The sequence below is a fragment of the Amia ocellicauda genome, chromosome 1 (genome assembly GCF_036373705.1).
Source record: "Amia ocellicauda isolate fAmiCal2 chromosome 1, fAmiCal2.hap1, whole genome shotgun sequence".
Classification (NCBI taxonomy): domain Eukaryota; kingdom Metazoa; phylum Chordata; class Actinopteri; order Amiiformes; family Amiidae; genus Amia; species Amia ocellicauda.
Genome location: NC_089850.1, coordinates 21724355 through 21743649, shown reverse-complemented (window position 1 = coordinate 21743649; position 19295 = coordinate 21724355). Strand labels below are relative to the sequence as shown.

Here is a 19295-nt window from a genome sequence, read left to right as displayed (position 1 = left end):
CTCCCTCCACAGATTTTCTATGGGATTAAGGTCTGGAGACTGGCTAGGCCACTCCAGGACCTTAATGTGCTTCTTCTTGAGCCACTCCTTTGTTGCCTTGGCTGTGTGTTTTGGGTCATTGTCATGCTGGAATACCCATCCACGACCCATTTTCAATGCCCTGGCTGAGGGAAGGAGGTTCTCACCCAAGATTTGACGGTACATGGCCCCGTCCATCGTCCCTTTGATGCGGTGCAGTTGTCCTGTCCCCTTAGCAGAAAAACACCCCCAAAGCATAATGTTTCCACCTCCATGTTTGACGGTGGGGATGGTGTTCTTGGGGTCATTCCTCCTCCTCCAAACACGGCGAGTTGAGTTGATGCCAAAGAGCTCGATTTTGGTCTCATCTGACCACAACACTTTCACCCAGTTCTCCTCTGAATCATTCAGATGTTCATTGGCAAACTTCAGACGGGCCTGTACATGTGCTTTCTTGAGCAGGGGACCTTGCGGGCGCTGCAGGATTTCAGTCCTTCACGGCGTAGTGTGTTACCAATTGTTTTCTTGGTGACTATGGTCCCAGCTGCCTTGAGATCATTAACAAGATCCTCCCGTGTAGTTCTGGGCTGATTCCTCACCGTTCTCATGATCATTGAAACTCCACGAGGTGAAATCTTGCATGGAGCCCCAGACCGAGGGAGACTGACAGTTATTTTGTGTTTCTTCCATTTGCGAATAATCGCACCGACTGTTGTCACCTTCTCACCAAGCTGCTTGGCGATGGTCTTGTAGCCCATTCCAGCCTTGTGTAGGTCTACAATCTTGTCCCTGACATCCTTGGACAGCTCTTTGGTCTTGGCCATGGTGGAGAGTTTGGAATCTGATTGATTGATTGCTTCTGTGGACAGGTGTCTTTTATACAGGTAACGAGCTGAGATTAGGAGCACTCCCTTTAAGAGAGTGCTCCTAATCTCCGCTCGTTACCTGTATAAAAGACACCTGGGAGCCAGAATCTTGCTGATTGATAGGGGATCAAATACTTATTTCCCTCATTAACATGCAAATCAATTTATAACTTTTTTGAAATGCGTTTTTCTGGATTTTGTTGTTGTTATTCTGTCTCTCACTGTTAAAATACACCTACCCTTACAATTATAGACTGATCATTTCTTTGTCAGTGGGCAAACGTACAAAATCAGCAGGAGATCAAATACTTTTTTCCCTCACTGTAAGTACTTTAAGATGCATTTTAATTTGTCTCTGTTATACATTTGATGAGAAATGTCAATAAGCATGTACATTTTCCTCTCCTACCCTGTTTGACTGGAGGTAAGCATTTTGGTTTTGTATAGATTTCTTCTTAAAAATAAAAACATTGCAAGCTGTGTTGCTGAAGAACAGGGAACGCTGCCCCACTCTGCCGTGCCCCGCCAGCCAACGCCTACCTTGAGCAGCTGGTCCTGCTGGCTCTCCCAGAGGCGGATGTCCTGGCTGAGGGTGACGGCCACGCGCTGGGGCTCCCGGCGGCAGCGGCTGCACACGCCCAGCTGGGTGAGCTCGTCACACACCGGGCAGTGCAGCGTGGTGAAGTACTGAGAGATCGTGCCCTTGCGGCCCGCCTCGTCCCCCCCTGCTGTGGAGCAGGCCTTCTGGATCTGCGTGGGCAGAGCACAGCGCCCGCTCAAATACACAAACTGACACTGGCACAGGGCTGGTTTTCAAAGCAGATTACAAGCACGGCCAAAGAAAGTAATGTTTCACCACAGCTACATACAAAAGGGTTTGCCCTTCAGCTGAACTAAATTAAATCCTGTGTAACAAACATTATAATAGCATTCTTAGCTGTATGTTTAAAGACAAAATTAGCAAGCTAGGAATGTAACCGCTACATGAGTATGAACACAAGTACATGGTTTACATCTCCACAAACAAATGCTTCCATACAACAAGCACTTCTTATCCAAATGGTCCAAACGACCAGAAAATGCTAGTAAAGAAAATATATATTTTTTTTACCATAACAATGGCATATTGTTTTGCAGTATGTGGGCTAGAATGAAGAAGAGAACATTTACAGCATACAGGTGTGTGCTGCAGATTCAAGAATGAGGAAGTCTGAGCTATGACCATCTTAACTCTTTACACTCTGAATGCATAACCTCATTCATAAAAAAAAAAAAAAAATCAATCCTGTTGATATTCTGCAATTTACAAATATTTTAATGAAAGAAGTTATAATGCAACTGGGTATCCACTCAGGACAGAAACATAAACTTACGTGCCTTAATTTCAGAGATTTCAAATTAAATTATTGACATAATTGACAATAATTGACAGATACGACCAAGGCTCAATTGGAGACCAAGTATACAGTATGCAAAGGGAGAGACAAAATATCCGAGGTGAAAAACCTAAAACAAACCATATATACGCAGAGAAAGTACATAAACAAGCCTCACAAATGCGAGCAGGACAAACTGAAAATGAATACGCAGTGTAATTGGACTTGTACGTGCATGACATCAGTATTCGAGGAATCCCTGCGTACAGGAGAGCGTCACACTGATGTCACTGCCCAGATTTGGAAGAGCACTCACCCCCCACAGCTGGGGTCAGTTGCTCAGTTCAGCCTATGCAGTGCAGTGGTTGGTGGTTTTCCTGTGATAGCAGTTAAATTAAATAAGTAAATTACAATTATATGCTAAATCCCATTATATATTATACTAATGTGTATATATATATTCAGTTTGGTTATACATTTAATATTTTGGAGGAGAATCTTACATTATCTATACTGATTTTAAAACAAATTAACAATATTTTTGTTTTCCCTTACTGTTGCCCCCCACCAATAGAAATTATTCAGTCTGGATTGTCTCACTAAATATTTAGAAAATAAAAAGTGAAACAAGCCACCAGGTGGCAGTGTTGCTAGACCAATCTAAATTTTTTTCGCAGCATTTCATTCTGCCGACATTATCCTTTTATGCCCAAGTAGACAGTCCTTCACAACAGAGAGCCCTCTACACTGCAGTTGCTTCTCGACTGTGCTGTGGGAGAGCTTGTGTGTGGCTTTCAGATCCTCAAATTTGTGAAACCGCTGCAACTTCGAAATAGGCTTGAAGAACCATTTACAAACATAACAATAGATCTGTAAGTCCATGAAAAGTACCTGAATCTGCTCACTAAGCCCTGCCTATACCGGTAGCTCCTGCTCCACCTGCAGTGTCAGAGCCCTCATGCACCCCAGACCCCATGGCCGAGCCGCTGTGCTCACCCTGGGGAGCTCCTGGTACCAGCGGAACACGTCCACTCCGATGAGCGCGAAGATGCGGTCGAGCGGCGGCAGGATCTGCTTCGTGATGTAGTAGGTGGTGTTGAGCCTCAGGCTGGGGTCCTGCAGGGTCTCCATGGGCCGGCGCACCAGCTGGATGAGAGGCAGCCCTGGCATCCCGTACACGATGACATAGGGCACGCGCTCGCCCACCCGCGGCTCGGAGCGCCGGTCATAGGACAGCATGCGCCTGCGGGGAGGCAGGGCTCAGCAGTTACCCTCAGCAGAGCCACACCCATTACAACTCACGCCACGCAGCACGTGCGCTTCATGTTTAAAATACAAAAGCTTGGAAACTTGTGTTGGTTTTTATTTATTATTTGTATATTCCCCCAGGCCCCTTTGTTATACTGTTGAATATGCAACATGAATGATCATTTTCAAGAGTAACTGACCACTACAAAGTCTGGCCATTTTCTCTGGAGTTATTTGTAACAGGCAGATGGTTGCAGACACACGGAGTTCAGTCACATACTTACAGTTGTACAGTATGAATGTTTTTTAAACTAGACTCCTGGAATTACACCCCCCCACATAAAAGGCAGTTGCTTAGCAACTCTCTCAGGTGCATTTGAAACCATCATGCTGCCGGCAGACGTGTAGGGATCTGGAGACACTTTACTAAGAGAAGCTCAAGAGAGGACGTGTACCCAGGCAGACAGTGACAGTGAAGGCAGTGGCCGTACCTGGTGAGTTCCAGAGCAGGGACACACGCTCCCGGCCGGTACGAGTTGCTGCCCCGGTATTCCTTAGCAAAGGTCAGGTCCTGCATACTGGCCTTGCCCTCCAGGATCTTCACACACTGCCTCTGGACAAACTGCTTCACTTGGCTCACATCCCGCGTCTCAAACAGCAGCTTGATGGAGCGCTCCAGAATCTGAGTGGGGGAGAAACTATGGAAACTCACACAAGATCTGCAACTTCAATGCTTGTTTTTTATTATTAAATATGCTTGATGACATTGAACATATTTCTTCTTAACTTGGTATTTGGTCCTCGTAGATAACTTCCCATGTTAGCAATACTGAGATAATTGAATAAAAACTGAATTAATTACATCTTTCAAGTTTATAACTTAACAGACCAAGAGAGACAGCATCCCGTTATTCTTTCCCCACTTGCTGTAATGATTACAAGACTTTACTACAAATAATACGAATAATTTTGCACTCCTGCTGTCTAGAAGGAGACAAACTTGAAACAGATTGGCAAACTGGACTATTCCAAAAGAGCTGGAGAGTATCCTAAATAAAAGATGAACAGATTAGCCATTTGCTGAAAGAGTAGTTGCAGGAAGTGTCTGGCACTGCTGGACAGTGCACTGGCAAAATAAATTGCTCTTCACTCGCATGTAAGCAGATGCCCAGATCTTCCTTTCTTTTCCCTCTTCAGACCCTGTCATCCCCTCCTGTGTCTCTTATGTTATTCTGATCTCTCCATTTCAATTGCACTAGAATCTACCACTCTCCCCCTCTTCTTCTGCTGAGAGTTCTGGAGTCACCCTTGACCCCACTCTGTCCCGCTCTCAACACAGCTACACTCTGACACACACCTGCCAATTCTTCATGATCAACCTACACAAAATCTGTCCCTTATTCACCAATTACTCAACTCAGCTGCTCGTCCAGACCCTGTTTATTTCTGCATGGATTACTGCAACTTTGCCTTCACACCTACTCCACTACTGCACTCTCTCCACTGGCTCCTGATATCGGTTCACATGGCAGTTTGGCTTTGGTTCTTGCCTACTGTTGCCTTGACCAGCCTGTACCTCGCTACCTTCAGTCTCATCCCTACTGTACCAGTCTTCTGGTGCCAGAAGTCTCACTGTATCCCCTCTCCACTCCCCTTCCTCCAGAGCCGCTCCTTTTCATCCCTGGCTCCTAAGTGGTGGAACGACCTTCCCAGTGAGGTCAGGACAGCAGAGTCCTTGACCACCTTCCAGCGATTACTCAATACACATGTTCAGACTGGACCTGTAATACAGCAGCCTAATCTCCTGGGCTACTCAGCACTCTGGCTCTTTATGCACTTTTTATTTAATTTCCTCTGCTCTCTCATACATAGCAGTTAGCATAGTTAGCACTTTACTGTAACTTCTATTATGCCTACTCCACCCTTTAGCACATACCTGGGATTTAACTGTATTTTGCCTGCACTTTTTAGCTAATATTTCTTGTGAAAACTGTAAGGTTAAGGGTGTCTGCAAATAAATGCATAATAATAAATGTAGAAAGCACCCTAATCAGGTTGTCTATCTTGGGGGGAAGCCACTGAATAACGTTCTTTCAGATAACATTACAACTACATTTTTTAAAATCACCATAACATTCAACAGGCTCAATAGTTTATTTTAAGTGACAAAATGCAAACATTGACATTTTCCTAATAAAGTTGCTCATTTGGACAAAATATAGTGAACAAAGTTTTGTTGTGTACATTGATTAAAACCTAAACTTACCTTCGCTACAGCAGGGCAGCCGTCTCTTCGAACAGTTTCAATCCCCTTTGCATCAAAGACAGGATCCTTCTGGTCCAGGCTTTCATACATGTAACCCACATACCTCTTCTTAGTCTGCAGTACACATGGCAAATACACCTACACAACACAGACATAAAACAGGAGTAATTACATCGAAATGAAATTCTTTCAGACAAAATACCAGTGTCCTAAGTGATATACATTTGTAACACAGAATACATATTTTCAATTTAAATTTTCTTAACTTACGTAATGTAAGGTGAGATAAAGGAAGAACATTTAAAACAAGATTCATGTTAAAAGAACCAGGTGGTAACAAATCTTCAAAATCTTGAAAATGTATTTGACAAAAAAAAGTACTGAACTGAAAAAGTTTTCTTCCATTACTCAAACAGCAAACTACTAATTACTGTAACCAAGTTTATTTACCAATTACCTTTCCTAAATACAGGGATTACATGTTCATGTGTTCTCAGCAATTATTGTGAAATAGTGTGTCTTGGAACTTAGAAAATATTCATGTAAAAAGGGTGGCTAATGTTTTAGATCAGACCTTTTTTTCACAGATATTCATCTTTATGTTGATGTTGATATGTGATTATAATATTACTTGCAAAATATAAATGATGTAAACTATTCAATTACTGCACACCACCATGGCAAAACGTGACTTGGCGGGTGATGTGCAGTTTGTCAACGATGTTTGGGAATGAATTACACAAGTGAATCGGGGGAGCTGGTTCCCAGTCCAGTTTGAATCAATTCTTCTGACTGTGTGCAGGTTTTTATGAACATGTATTCCATCTAAGAGCATTTGTTCTGCACCCCCGCCTGACACTGGGCTGGCCTCCAAATGCATTTCATTGGTAGACAAATAGAGAGATTGGATTCTCCAGTAGCTTTACTTTCCTAAGACAGGATTGAGAGTATGCACACTTGTAAGAAATGCAGAAAGAAGGGAACTTGGTTCACCTCACTGATTTGTTCAAGAAGAATGAGGTCTTCATGAACTGAAAACTGAGCTGGTTGGCTCAGTTAAAGAATGAAGCGCTGGCCTCATTCCACTCTTAGTCTTTGACTCAAATCAAATCTGAACTTCAGCTCACTGCTCCCTCTTTAAAAAACATAATAAAAACAAAACACTGGTGCATCTCACAATAATGCCCAAGAATGAAAATTGTGTATAAAACTGTACATCACGAGTACCTTCTCAAACTTCAGTTTGACAGGCTTTGGGTTGGTTGCAGTCACAGCCTCAGCAATCTCATTCCCGATCTTGAATGCCTGCTCCTTGGTGGCTCCTTTCAACAAGACAAACATGCTGGAGAAAGAACACTGCAGATTAATAACTATAACACTGACGACAGATAATGGAGATATTACTGATGCAATTTAAACTGCATATGTCATGCATAAATGTCACTTGTGTGGGACAGCTGTAGCCTGGAAGGGTAGTGCATTTAAAATCTATGGGTTAACATAGTTTAGATGAAAACCAGTAGTAACCAGGACTATGTATCCTTAAACATGCTCTTTTCCTTTTATCACAAAAGTTGGAAATCTAAGGCAAAATGTGTTGTGTACAGCTAGTGCTTACCTGTCTGTATCTCCGTAGACAACATGAGCTCCCCATTTCTTAGTGTCGTTGACCAACTTGATGGCTCTTTCTAACGTCTCCCTGGCTTTGTGAACAATGCTGTCACCAACCTAGAATCACAGAAGAACAGACAAAACAATCCCAGTAAAAACTTTATTTATAAGTAACTTTATTCATTAAGGCTGTGTTGTGAGAGATGAAAGACGAAATAAAATAAAATAAAAAACTAAAGCAATACAGATGCCCCAAGCATAAAGATTGAATACAACAAATCCTGCAACTGTTAAAATCTCCTGCAATCTTTCAAAGCATTAAGAACATCTTAAATTCAGTGAAGTGCTGATATACAAGGTCAATCACTCATACCTAAAAAGCTACAGAGAGAATAAGACTCACATTATACTATATACAGCTCTAGCCACGCTCTGCTTGCCTTGATGGCAGAGATGGGCCTCTAACAGCGACTCACCTCCACGCTGGGCATTCTTCCAGAGTAGTTAGCAGATGTGTACCCATACGTAACATTGGCGATGAGCTTGAGACCCAGCTGGCGTGCATCCAGCATGCGAGTGATGGCGCGGTCGTGTTTGTAGGCCTTCATAGACTGCTTCACCATGATTCGGGTATTCAGAATCTCCTCAAGCATGCTGGGAAGAACCCCTTTCCTCACAGATGACTATACAAGGGCACAAGAGAATCATAATTTGAAGTCCCGTCTCACTGCAGGCCTTGCAGAAGAGCAATACAGTGAAAGCTTTCGTTAGCATTCTTTCATTTTTAATATGATATACCTTAGGTTAGGTTAAATTAGATAAATGTGCCAGAGGCTACCAAAATACAATTGTATTAGAAATAGCCAGGGTAATAATAAAATCCTTTCATCACCCCATCTCTCTGTGACCTTGTGAGGGGGGTCTTCATCTGTAGACCACAATGAACAGCAGAACAGCCCTCCCTTTATGAATCAGTTGATTTTTAGTAAGTATATGCCTTTTAACCCAAATCAGAATTCAGAAAACGCAACAATTACAGCAAAGGTTAGACTTCTGCTGACACTGGAAGCCGCTGTAAGCTTTACAATTACCTTCACAAAGGCAACTCCATTGGGGGAGACAGAGACGTCATTTCGAAGGAGGTACAGCAGGTCTGGAGGAACTCGCAGAGAGGTGCAGCCAAATTTGAATTCATCATGTCTGTAACACAGCATTGAGAGATTCATTATTGTGGTCTAATCAGAATATGGCTAAATGTTCTTCTGAATGTGATCATAAAGAAATCAACGATTTACATATTTTTTTTTAAATTAGGAAACTGATCAAAACCCATTGAGCTTCTCTGAGGGAATTTCACTTCAAATTAAACGGGTTGACAGTTATTTAAATGTCAGTGCTTTCACATCTGAGCACACCCTGGAGAAACCGCTACTGTGTGGCGAGAGCTTCCTTACACTCCCAGGTTCTCCACGTGTCCCAGGCATGTGGAGAAGCAGTAATTGTAGGCGATGACGATGGAGGGGTAGAGGGACTGGAAATCCAACACAACCACAGAGTTGCTGTAGAAGCGGGATTCGGGCTCCATGACCAGTGGGATGCACTGAGGGGCCCTCATCTGGGCTCTCTGCTGGGTGCTTGGGGTGACAGCGATGTAGTTCATGGGCTTAGCGATCCGCAGCATCATGGACTCCACCCGATACTGCAACACAAACAAAGCCACGTTCAGAGGTGACCTGGTAGCTCCCTCTCACAGCTGTTTTAAATACATTTAGAAATCCCAATTATTCAGTCGTCGTCCCCCCTCTCTGTTTTTTGGACCAATTTGGAATCACCTATAATTGAACTTGCTCACTGCCAGGACATCTATGCTTCTGAAGGAGGGATGAAGGTACACATCCTCCTGATCAGCTGCTGTCAAAGCTATAAGCTATTTCTTGGAATACGAGATCAGAAGTCTTAATATCCATCCTTCACAACAAATTAAGATTTTTTACATAGACAGCAGCTTGAGTGGCCGTAAGTGTTGCTCAAATACAGACAGACGAGTAATGCCCAGCTGGCCGCCTCCCTCTCTCAGCTGCACTGGGCCAGGTCTGCATTGTGCTCCGGGAACTTCCAGCAGGCCTACAGGTGGGATTCAAAACCACTTCGCCCTCACCTGTAACCCTGTAGCTGGCACTCCAGGTGCAGGCTTTAACTGCTACACCAGTTGGAAGCCAGATGTGTATCTGTTTAAAAGATAACCCACATCCCCTACTTTACAGTTGCAACAAATGTAGTTTGGCTTTTATATGGGAAAATAAGCCGATGTTGTCACAGTTGAAGTGATGCTGAAATATATAGAGATGTGAGGTGATCTATGAAAAGATAAGATGACAAAACAGAACAAAACAAACAAACAAACAAAAAAAACACTAAACATCGCAATAATCACGATTCAAATTTTATTTTAAATCTGCAATCTGCAGAGGACAATAGCTATCCTAATGTTTTCACTGGAGTTGCAAGCAGTAAAGTGAGCCTGAGGCCTGACCTGGGAGCCTCTCGTTAGCACATGGTAGAACTGGATGCCAAAGAGCCGGGCGAGCTCGCTGGTCCTCCCGATCAGGTCATGCTGCTCCAGCAGCTGCAGGGTCCCATGCACATGGCTGATGTAATGATCCACCATCTTCCACCTGCAGGAAGGAAGTACAGCTTACAGGAGGGGGACTGCAAAAAAGGCCACTGTAATAATCAACAATATAAATATGAATGGATAGATATATAGATAGATAGATAGATATTGCCTTAAGTGAGGAAATGTCTCAAGTATTCAGACAGACACACCCCTCCTACACAAATTTAAACTGACATTTTAAAAGTGACTACACGGACTAAGTCTGAAAGTATATTCAGGATGTGAAAATGGAAAACTAAACAGACAACTGAAGCAAGATAGTGGTGTAGAATGCCATATCAGAACTCCAACCTCCAAAAATTATATTTCTAAAAACAATGTGATTTTAGCAATGTAGATTGGATGCCACACATATGGGTTTAAAAGGGATTTAATACAACATCAGGCCGAGCAAGCACCTGTACAGGTGAGTCTTGTGGTCAAACCAGTCAGAGAGGGTGCGAGGACTGAACAGAGGAAACCGCTGGTGCAGAACATGGAAGGCCACATTTTCAAAGCTGTAGTTATTCAAAGTAACCTGGAGGAAAAGGAAACCATGAACACATTCTGATCTTTAAGCATTTATTCCTCACATTAATAATCACTGAATTATAGAACAAAATATACCTAAAAAGCCAACAACACAAAACAAATCCATCTGTCTTGTAGGGCTACATTTAAATGATCCTTTAACTAAATTACTTAAGTTGTATTTATCCCTTTTCCTCTAAAATGCTTTCTTCTAAAATTCTCAATTTATTTACTGTCATTGATCGATTAGTTCTGTCTCACCTCAGTCTTCATCATTCTCCACACATTTAGAATAATGCGTCCAATAATATTGATCTCTGACATGGTGTCTGCTCCGTACTCGTCACGCTCTGCAGAGAAACGGTTCTGTTTCGAATCATCTAGGAAAAAAATACATGAAATATAACTATACGTACACACACACACACATCTATAAATCAACCATACCAGTGCAGAAAGCAGAGAGATTAAAAAAAAATACAAAAAAACACATTCACAAAGCACAGGACAGGGTGAAGGCTTTAAAATATGGTACATTGCCTACACTTTAGCTGGATTTTAATATAATTTTATGTTCATGTTTTTTTCCCTAGAAGCAGTAAGAAGCAATTACAACATTTCAAATTTCATTAGTGCTTTCTTTGGCTTGAAACAGGAAAAGCTTGTCAAGTTCAAGTAAAATAGGCATTTCAAACTCAATACAAATATACCAAGATAGTTAATTTTACACAATAACCCTACTGTTCAGGAGAAAATAAACAATACAATATTTTCTGATGTCATCCATTAATATACGAATTTCAGCCATGGACTAGAAACAAACATCTTGTGCGACACCATCTACCTTGACTAGTATAACCATTTCCTAAAATCTGCAGTAGGTGGCAGCATGAGGAACATAATGCTACAATGCATATTTATAATAACCTCAAATCTACAATGCATATTTATATAATTATGTGAGAAATAATATGTTGCTTTACAATGAACAAACAAAACATCTGGATGGAACATAGATAACTGTGATAGAGGGTACAAATAGAAGATGGCTGTCTGCAATATACAGAAACTTGACATTCGAAACATTTGGTGCTCAGAACACAAACACAACATTTTCTTACTTTGGAAATAATTTTAAAAACAATTAATCATCAATGCCTTAGTTTCTGACAGTGTCATAAGCCAAACCTTGGAACATGTTGTTTGACCACAAAAGGTTCGTCTAGGTTCATGAAAGAAAAAAGGAGTTGAAAGATTGGGTGCGCCGTGCTCAATTGTTAAATAAACATTTTCAGACAGAATTCATGTAAGCCATTTGGATATAGTCATACAGGTGTCATTTAACAGTGAAGACTACAGTTTATTAACATAGTAAATTGAGAATGAAAATGCACCCACCAAAAAGCAAAGTGATTGAAAAAACAACAACAAAAAGGCTAAAATGTTGGCCCTTCTGAAAACAGAAAAATATTGATGTTCACAATGTTCAGTGATCACTACAAATGAATGAACACTTATCTAAAAACCTAAAGAGTGGAGATTTCACAAAAAAAAATCACATCAGGTGGATTAGTGTACTATATTTGTTTTTTTAGATGATTTTACATAAAATAAAATAAAAAATAATAATGTTCAAAGATCATAATAATGTAAATAGTTTTTACATTCACAAAACATGCTGACCTGATCTTTATATTAAGTACTGTATTGTATGTGGCAGCGGAGTGGTCAGTGTTGCTGCCTCACAGCTCCTACGTTCCGCGTTCAAACTGAAGAACAGTTTAGCAAACAAGGTGTGCAGAACACAATGGTATATATAAAGATATATACATTAGCACTGTCCTGACACTGTATTTCTGTTCTCCTCCGATTCCACCCTGCTGCGGGGAGTGAGGGTCATGTGACTCCAGCTCCAGCACTTCAGTCCATCCCTACCTGGCACTCTAGAGAGCTGCTGACATAGGTCCGTGCCCAGCGCTGAGGCTCGCTGCAGAAGGTACCCCCAGGAGCGCATCTGCACCTCGTATCCCAGCAGGATGTCAGGGTCAAACCTGCCAGACAAAAAAATAACTGAACTGGATATATGACATACTAGTTCTAGTTCCCTTCCCCCCCACCAAAAAAAACTATGGAATTAACTTTGCACATCTGTAAGCAATTTCTGGATGTCTTTTAAAGACTACACTGTTTGGTGGAATGTACATTTCCATTTCTGTGAAGCCAGATTAAAACGGGATGTATTTGGATTGATATTCAGCAGCAGAATGCCAAGTGCCCCATATTGTTATGCATGGCTCAGATGGTAAAGTACAGCCTTCTCACGTGTTTTTTTTAACACAGATTTCTGGCTAAGCAATGTTTAAGCATGTAACTGTTGCAATCAGCTTGCACTCCTTTCAGAAAATTATTTGACCACATATTGCGGACAATGGCTACTATGTAGGCATTACAAGTCAAATTGACTGAATTTGACTCTAAACCTCTAAGAAGGTCATTGTATGCTGATCATGCAAACGGCATTAGATTGTTCTGGGAAACAGTGTCAATATATACGTTTCCTCTTTTCATGACAGAATATATAGTAAACTATGTAAATTATACATTTACACAATCTAATAAATAATATAGAATAAATCATATTAGTAATAAAGGCATGTAAACAATATTGGGATATTAGTCATCAGTAAATGGTTAAATTAAGCAGACATGACCACCTTGCAGCCTAAAAAGGCTGGTTGTGTAAACAGAGCCCTAATTATGACTGCAAACGTGATTATGCATAATGGCCAAATAAAAAATGTAAATAAGTGAAAGGAGATGTACGATTCAACCCATTTATATTTCTGGCTTCGTCGAGATAGAAGAAAGACAAAAAAACAACTGCAAATACCTTCTCATGATGTCAATGACTTCCTGAAAGAGTTCCTTCTCATCAGCAGTGTATGTGACCTGCAGACCACTGATCCCAGATCTGACCAGCAGGGGCACTGTGCGTCTGGGACCTGCACACACAAGAGCAGCATGGAGTCAGAACACCAAAATTCCTACACAGTCTGTGAAAGGACTCATTATAACATGAATAACATTATTCAAAAGCAGATTTTGAATTGGGAAAGGTGTATCACAGGAAGTTCACCTTGTCCACAATTTGTGTAGTCTTTGTCTACCACTATAGCACCAGTGAGCTCAGTCTTGTCCATGTCAGGCAGTCTTGCATCAGAGGTGATACAGTAGAATAAGGCACATATAGGGTCAAACTCGGGGTCAGGCTCCAGGTCTCTCCTAGTCCTGGCGTGCAGCTCCATGCTCATCAATGTCAGGTACTGCACCTGCAAGATACAAGCCAGTAGTCGCTTGAAGATTAGCCTCAGTAATTATGAAGAGTAACAACAACTGCTCCTGCTGTTATGTGCTGTAAATGATTGAATTAACATGAAAAATAAGATGCGAAGTACAAAATATGTACATTTTAAAGAAAAATTTATTACGATATGCCTCATTTTCAATTGGCATTGCCTTACTGCTTTAATTGAACTTGGAAATTTAGAATCATTACAAATAAATAGTGTGCGTTTGTCTCTCTCATTATATATATCTATATACACTCACCTAAAGGATTATTAGGAACACCATACTAATACTGTGTTTGACCCCCTTTCGCCTTCAGAACTGCCTTAATTCTACGTGGCATTGATTCAACAAGGTGCTGAAAGCATTCTTTAGAAATGTTGGCCCATATTGATAGGATAGCATCTTGCAGTTGATGGAGATTCGTGGGATGCACATCCAGGGCACGAAGCTCCCGTTCCACCACATCCCAAAGATGCTCTATTGGGTTGAGATCTGGTGACTGTGGGGGCCAGTTTAGTACAGTGAACTCATTGTCATGTTCAAGAAACCAATTTGAAATGATTCGACCTTTGTGACATGGTGCATTATCCTGCTGGAAGTAGCCATCAGAGGATGGGTACATGGTGGTCATAAAGGGATGGACATGGTCAGAAACAATGCTCAGGTAGGCCGTGGCATTTAAACGATGCCCAATTGGCACTAAGGGGCCTAAAGTGTGCCAAGAAAACATCCCCCACACCATTACACCACCACCACCAGCCTGCACAGTGGTAACAAGGCATGATGGATCCATGTTCTCATTCTGTTTACGCCAAATTCTGACTCTACCATCTGAATGTCTCAACAGAAATCGAGACTCATCAGACCAGGCAACATTTTTCCAGTCTTCAACTGTCCAATTTTGGTGAGCTTGTGCAAATTGTAGCCTCTTTTTCCTATTTGTAGTGGAGATGAGTGGTACCCGGTGGGGTCTTCTGCTGTTGTAGCCCATCCGCCTCAAGGTTGTACGTGTTGTGGCTTCACAAATGCTTTGCTGCATACCTCGGTTGTAACGAGTGGTTATTTCAGTCAAAGTTGCTCTTCTATCAGCTTGAATCAGTCGGCCCATTCTCCTCTGACCTCTAGCATCAACAAGGCATTTTCGCCCACAGGACTGCCGCATACTGGATGTTTTTCCCTTTTCACACCATTCTTTGTAAACCCTAGAAATGGTTGTGCGTGAAAATCCCAGTAACTGAGCAGATTGTGAAATACTCAGACCGGCCCGTCTGGCACCAACAACCATACCACGCTCAAAATTGCTTAAATCACCTTTCTTTCCCATTCAAACATTCATTTTGGACGTCAGGAGATTGTCTTGACCAGGACCACACCCCTAAATGCATTGAAGCAACTGCCATGTGATTGGTTGGTTAGATAATTGCATTAATGAGAAATTGAACAGGTGTTCCTAATAATCCTTTAGGTGAGTGTATATATACACACACACACACACACGCTATATACATACATACAGTAAGAATGCAAGTAAGAATGCTTTCAAAAATAGACATGTTGATAGATTGTATTTATCAATGAACTAGATGCAAAGTGAGTGAACAGAAGACAAATCTAAATCAAATCCATATTTGGTGTGACCACCCTTTGTCTTCAAAACAGCATCAGTTCTTCTAGGTACACTTGCACACTTGAAGGAACTCGGCAGGCAGGTTGACCCAAACATCTTGGAGACTAACCACAGTTCTTCTGTGGATTTAGGCAGCCTCAGTTGCTTCTCTCTCTTCATGTAATCCCAGACACTCGATGATGTTGAGATCAAGGCTCTGTGGGGGCCATACCATCACTTCCAGGAGTTCTTGTTCTTCTTTACGCTGAAGATGGTTCTTAAATGACTGTCGCTGTATGTTTGGGGTCATTGTTATGCTGCAGAATAAATTTGGGGCCAATCAGATGCCTCCCTGATGGTAGTGCATGATGGATAAGTATCTGCCTGTACTTCTTCGTATTGAGGAGAACAATAATTCTGACCAAATCCCCAACTCCATTTACAGAAATGCAGCCCCAAACTTGCAAGGAACCTCCACCATACTTCACTGTTGCCTGCAGACACTCATTCGTGTACCGCTCTCCAGCCCTTCGGTGAACAAACTGCCTTCTGCTACAGCCAGATATTTCACATTTTGACTCATCAGCCCAGAGCACCTGCTGCTATTTTTCTGCACCCCAGTTCCTGTATTTTCTTGCATAGTTGCGTCGATGGCCTTGGTGCCACGTCGGAGGTATGGCTTATTGGTTGCAAGTCTTCCATGAAGGCCACTTCTGACCAGACTTCTCCGGACAGTAGATGGGTGTACCAGGGTCCCACTGTTTTCTGCCAATTCTGAGCTGATGGCATCTTCCGTTTGGGAAGGGAAGTAAGCATGATGTGTCTTTCATCTGCTGCAGTAAGTTTCCTTGGCCGACCACTGTGTTCCTTTGTGCTTCTTCAAAACCGCTTGGACAGCACATCTGGAAACCCGTCTGCCTTGAAATGTCGGCCTGGGAGAGACCTTGCTGATGCAGTAGAACTACCTTGTGTCTTGTCGCTGTGCTCAGTCTTGCCATGGTGTTTGACTTTTGACAGTAAACTGTCTTCAGCAACCTCACCTTGTCAGCTGAGTTTGGCTGTTCCTCACCCAGTTTTATTCCTCCTACACAGCTGTTTCTGTTTCAGTTAGTGATTGTGTTTCAACCTGCATATTTAATTGATGATCATTAGCACCTGTTTGGTATAATTGTTTAATCAAACATCTGACTATATGTCTACAAAATCCCTGACTTTGTGCAAGTGTACCTAGAAGAACTGATGCTGTTTTGAAGGCAAAGGGTGGTCACACCAAATATGGATTTGATGTAGATTAGTCTTCTGTTCACTCACTTTGCAATCTATTAACATGTGTATTTTTGAAAGCATTCTTACTTTACAGGATTTTTTCACACCTGCTTAAAACATTTGCACAGTACTGTACATACACACAATGCATACATACAAACGTAAAAACAGTAAATATTTGTGCACGGTTTATTTCGCTTTTATATATTTTAAATTGAAAAATTTCAATAACTCTGAAAGAATAATTACTATATGTAGAAGGTAGATTCAGATCAATACACCCAAATGGTCTCTAATGACTGGAGTTGGGAACTAATGGTCCAACATTAAACAGTGTAGCAAGAAGCAGCACATTGATAACAATACTGCTCCAGGAAATACACACTTATATTACAAGAAACCACCTCTCTACATGACTAGCTGTATAGCTCTGCAGCTGGAATGCTTTACAAGTGCTTTTACATTTCTGACTATTTAATTCAGGGCACAATACTGAAATATTAGCTAACGGGTTGCTGTTACCTCATGCAGTGCTTTGGCATCCTGGAGGTTGTTCATACTGATTTTAAATCCATACGAATTATTGAGGCTTGGTCCTTCAATCTGGGAAGTATCTTTCTTTGGAACATTCAAGGCAGCAAATTGATTCTGAAAGGGAAAAGTCAAAACCACTCATTAAGAAAAGAAAATGCAACTAAAATTAAAAATACCTGCAGAAAGATTTATTTTCCCATTATACAAGAGCTTAAAAAACATTGAAGCCCTCCCTCCCTGGCCCCCTGTAAATAACGTACATTAGTTATTATAAACTATGTAACATATAAATCACTGATGACATGGCACTCTGCAAGATCAAACACAGACAAAATACAGTTAAAATTGTAACCTCTTGTCTCCAATAGTAGGGGGTTCAGAGTGATATCAAATGTGCTCACTGAATGGCATTCGTCTGGAGTTATTTTAAATGGTGTGTATTGATTATGAAACTGAGCATTCCAAATTATAAGCTATAATAATAAGAGTACAATTACAACTGATTCACAATTAACAAAAAACAGTAACAAAAAATTATCCTATAATCTTTCAATTTACCTTCATTTGTGTTGTTAAGATAACTCTCCGGAGTTTGTCAGCACTACCTCTTTTCTGTCTCAGTTTTGGAGATCTTGAGTCTATTTTTGTAAACAGAAAAGGGTAAAAGGGGTTATAAATGCCTTTTGGGTGACAGAGTAATTATATTTAAAGCATTTTCTCAATTTACTTATATGAAATGTACTTTTATTAATTACATTGACAGTTTCACTGCAGAAAGAGTAATAAAAAAAAACGTCTTACCTGTTAGTATTGGGGTAGAGCAAATCGGTTCAGTATCCCTGTCATTTTTCTTTCTCTTGTTCACAGGTGTGCTGTGGAGTAAGATGGGGCTGCATTTCCCAGCTGCCTTAGCGATGTGCGTAAGTGGAGATGGGCTCAAATGCGCCTTGTCATGCCTCTTCTCTGGGAAAGGATAACTGCGGTTGAGCATCACATCGGGTTCAAGAAATCTGAGTGTCAGGAGATCAGGCCCTTTCTCCTCGGTCTCTTCAAGCTCACCCTTGGAAGAACTGGGGGATGCAGTTTGCTGCCAGGGCGGGAGGACTGGGGAATCCGGAGAGCTGTAGCTCCTGTAGTAATCATCCTCCTCCTCCTCTTGTTCACTGATAGCCCCAAGAGGTTGTGATTTGTGGTCACCAGGGCTCCTCTGGTTCTCCAACACATCCACAGGGGAGACCTGGAGAAATGCATCAAGTCCTTTCTCCCTCAAAGCCTGCATGTCTGTAGTCTTGTCCGATTCATCAGGAACCACCTCTCTTTTTAATTCGGAGTCTCCTGAAATGGTCACCCCACCAAAAAGCTGATTTATGGCTTTGTCTGGCTTTGTCCTTCCTTCTCCCCCAGCCTCGATCATCTCCCTTTGACGTCGTTCAAACTCCTTTTTCGCTTGAAGCCAGAGCTGCACCCTCTCCCGGCTGGGTGCACTCTTACAGGGCACCACGACCACCTTTTGATCATTGGAAATAGCAGGACTGTGATCCAGGTACCCATTGGTACAATCTACACTTCCAGCCCCATTTACTGTGGGAGAGCCTGGCCGAGTCATCACACAGAAAGCGGTCTTCCAAAACTGCAACCCTTCCGAGGAAAAATCCCCATCGAATTCAGTGAGCTGGTTTGCAAGCCTCGTATCCAATGACAGAACACGACCACCTATCTCCCTAAGGAGATAAAGAAATTATTAAAAAATACTGTCTACCTATGTATCTAAAAAACATACATACAGTGAGGAAAAAAGTATTTGATCCCCTGCTGATTTTGTACGTTTGCCCACTGACAAAGAAATTATCAGTCTATAATTTTAATGGTAGGTGTATTTTAACAGTGAGAGACAGAATAACAACAACAAAAATCCAGAAAAACGCATTTCAAAAAAGTTATAAATTGATTTGCATGTTAATGAGGG

At 41.6% G+C, this 19295-nt stretch overlaps 1 protein-coding gene across 1 annotated transcript in view; it reads right to left on the bottom strand.

The window, feature by feature from the left end:
• Positions 1 to 19295, bottom strand: part of rev3l (REV3 like, DNA directed polymerase zeta catalytic subunit) — a 71616-nt gene that overhangs the window by 1770 nt on the left and 50551 nt on the right. Inside the window, exons 14-31 of the mRNA XM_066698917.1 lie at positions 18131 to 19050; positions 17888 to 17967; positions 17318 to 17443; positions 13709 to 13901; positions 13463 to 13574; positions 12508 to 12623; positions 10834 to 10952; positions 10461 to 10579; positions 9919 to 10060; positions 8840 to 9084; positions 8477 to 8585; positions 7862 to 8068; positions 7393 to 7502; positions 7002 to 7116; positions 5775 to 5912; positions 4000 to 4190; positions 3257 to 3503; positions 1425 to 1634 (exon numbers count right to left, since the gene is read on the bottom strand). Coding sequence (XP_066555014.1) covers positions 1425 to 1634; positions 3257 to 3503; positions 4000 to 4190; positions 5775 to 5912; positions 7002 to 7116; positions 7393 to 7502; positions 7862 to 8068; positions 8477 to 8585; positions 8840 to 9084; positions 9919 to 10060; positions 10461 to 10579; positions 10834 to 10952; positions 12508 to 12623; positions 13463 to 13574; positions 13709 to 13901; positions 17318 to 17443; positions 17888 to 17967; positions 18131 to 19050 — 3499 coding nt within the window. The remainder of the gene's footprint in view (positions 1 to 1424; positions 1635 to 3256; positions 3504 to 3999; positions 4191 to 5774; positions 5913 to 7001; positions 7117 to 7392; positions 7503 to 7861; positions 8069 to 8476; positions 8586 to 8839; positions 9085 to 9918; positions 10061 to 10460; positions 10580 to 10833; positions 10953 to 12507; positions 12624 to 13462; positions 13575 to 13708; positions 13902 to 17317; positions 17444 to 17887; positions 17968 to 18130; positions 19051 to 19295) is intronic.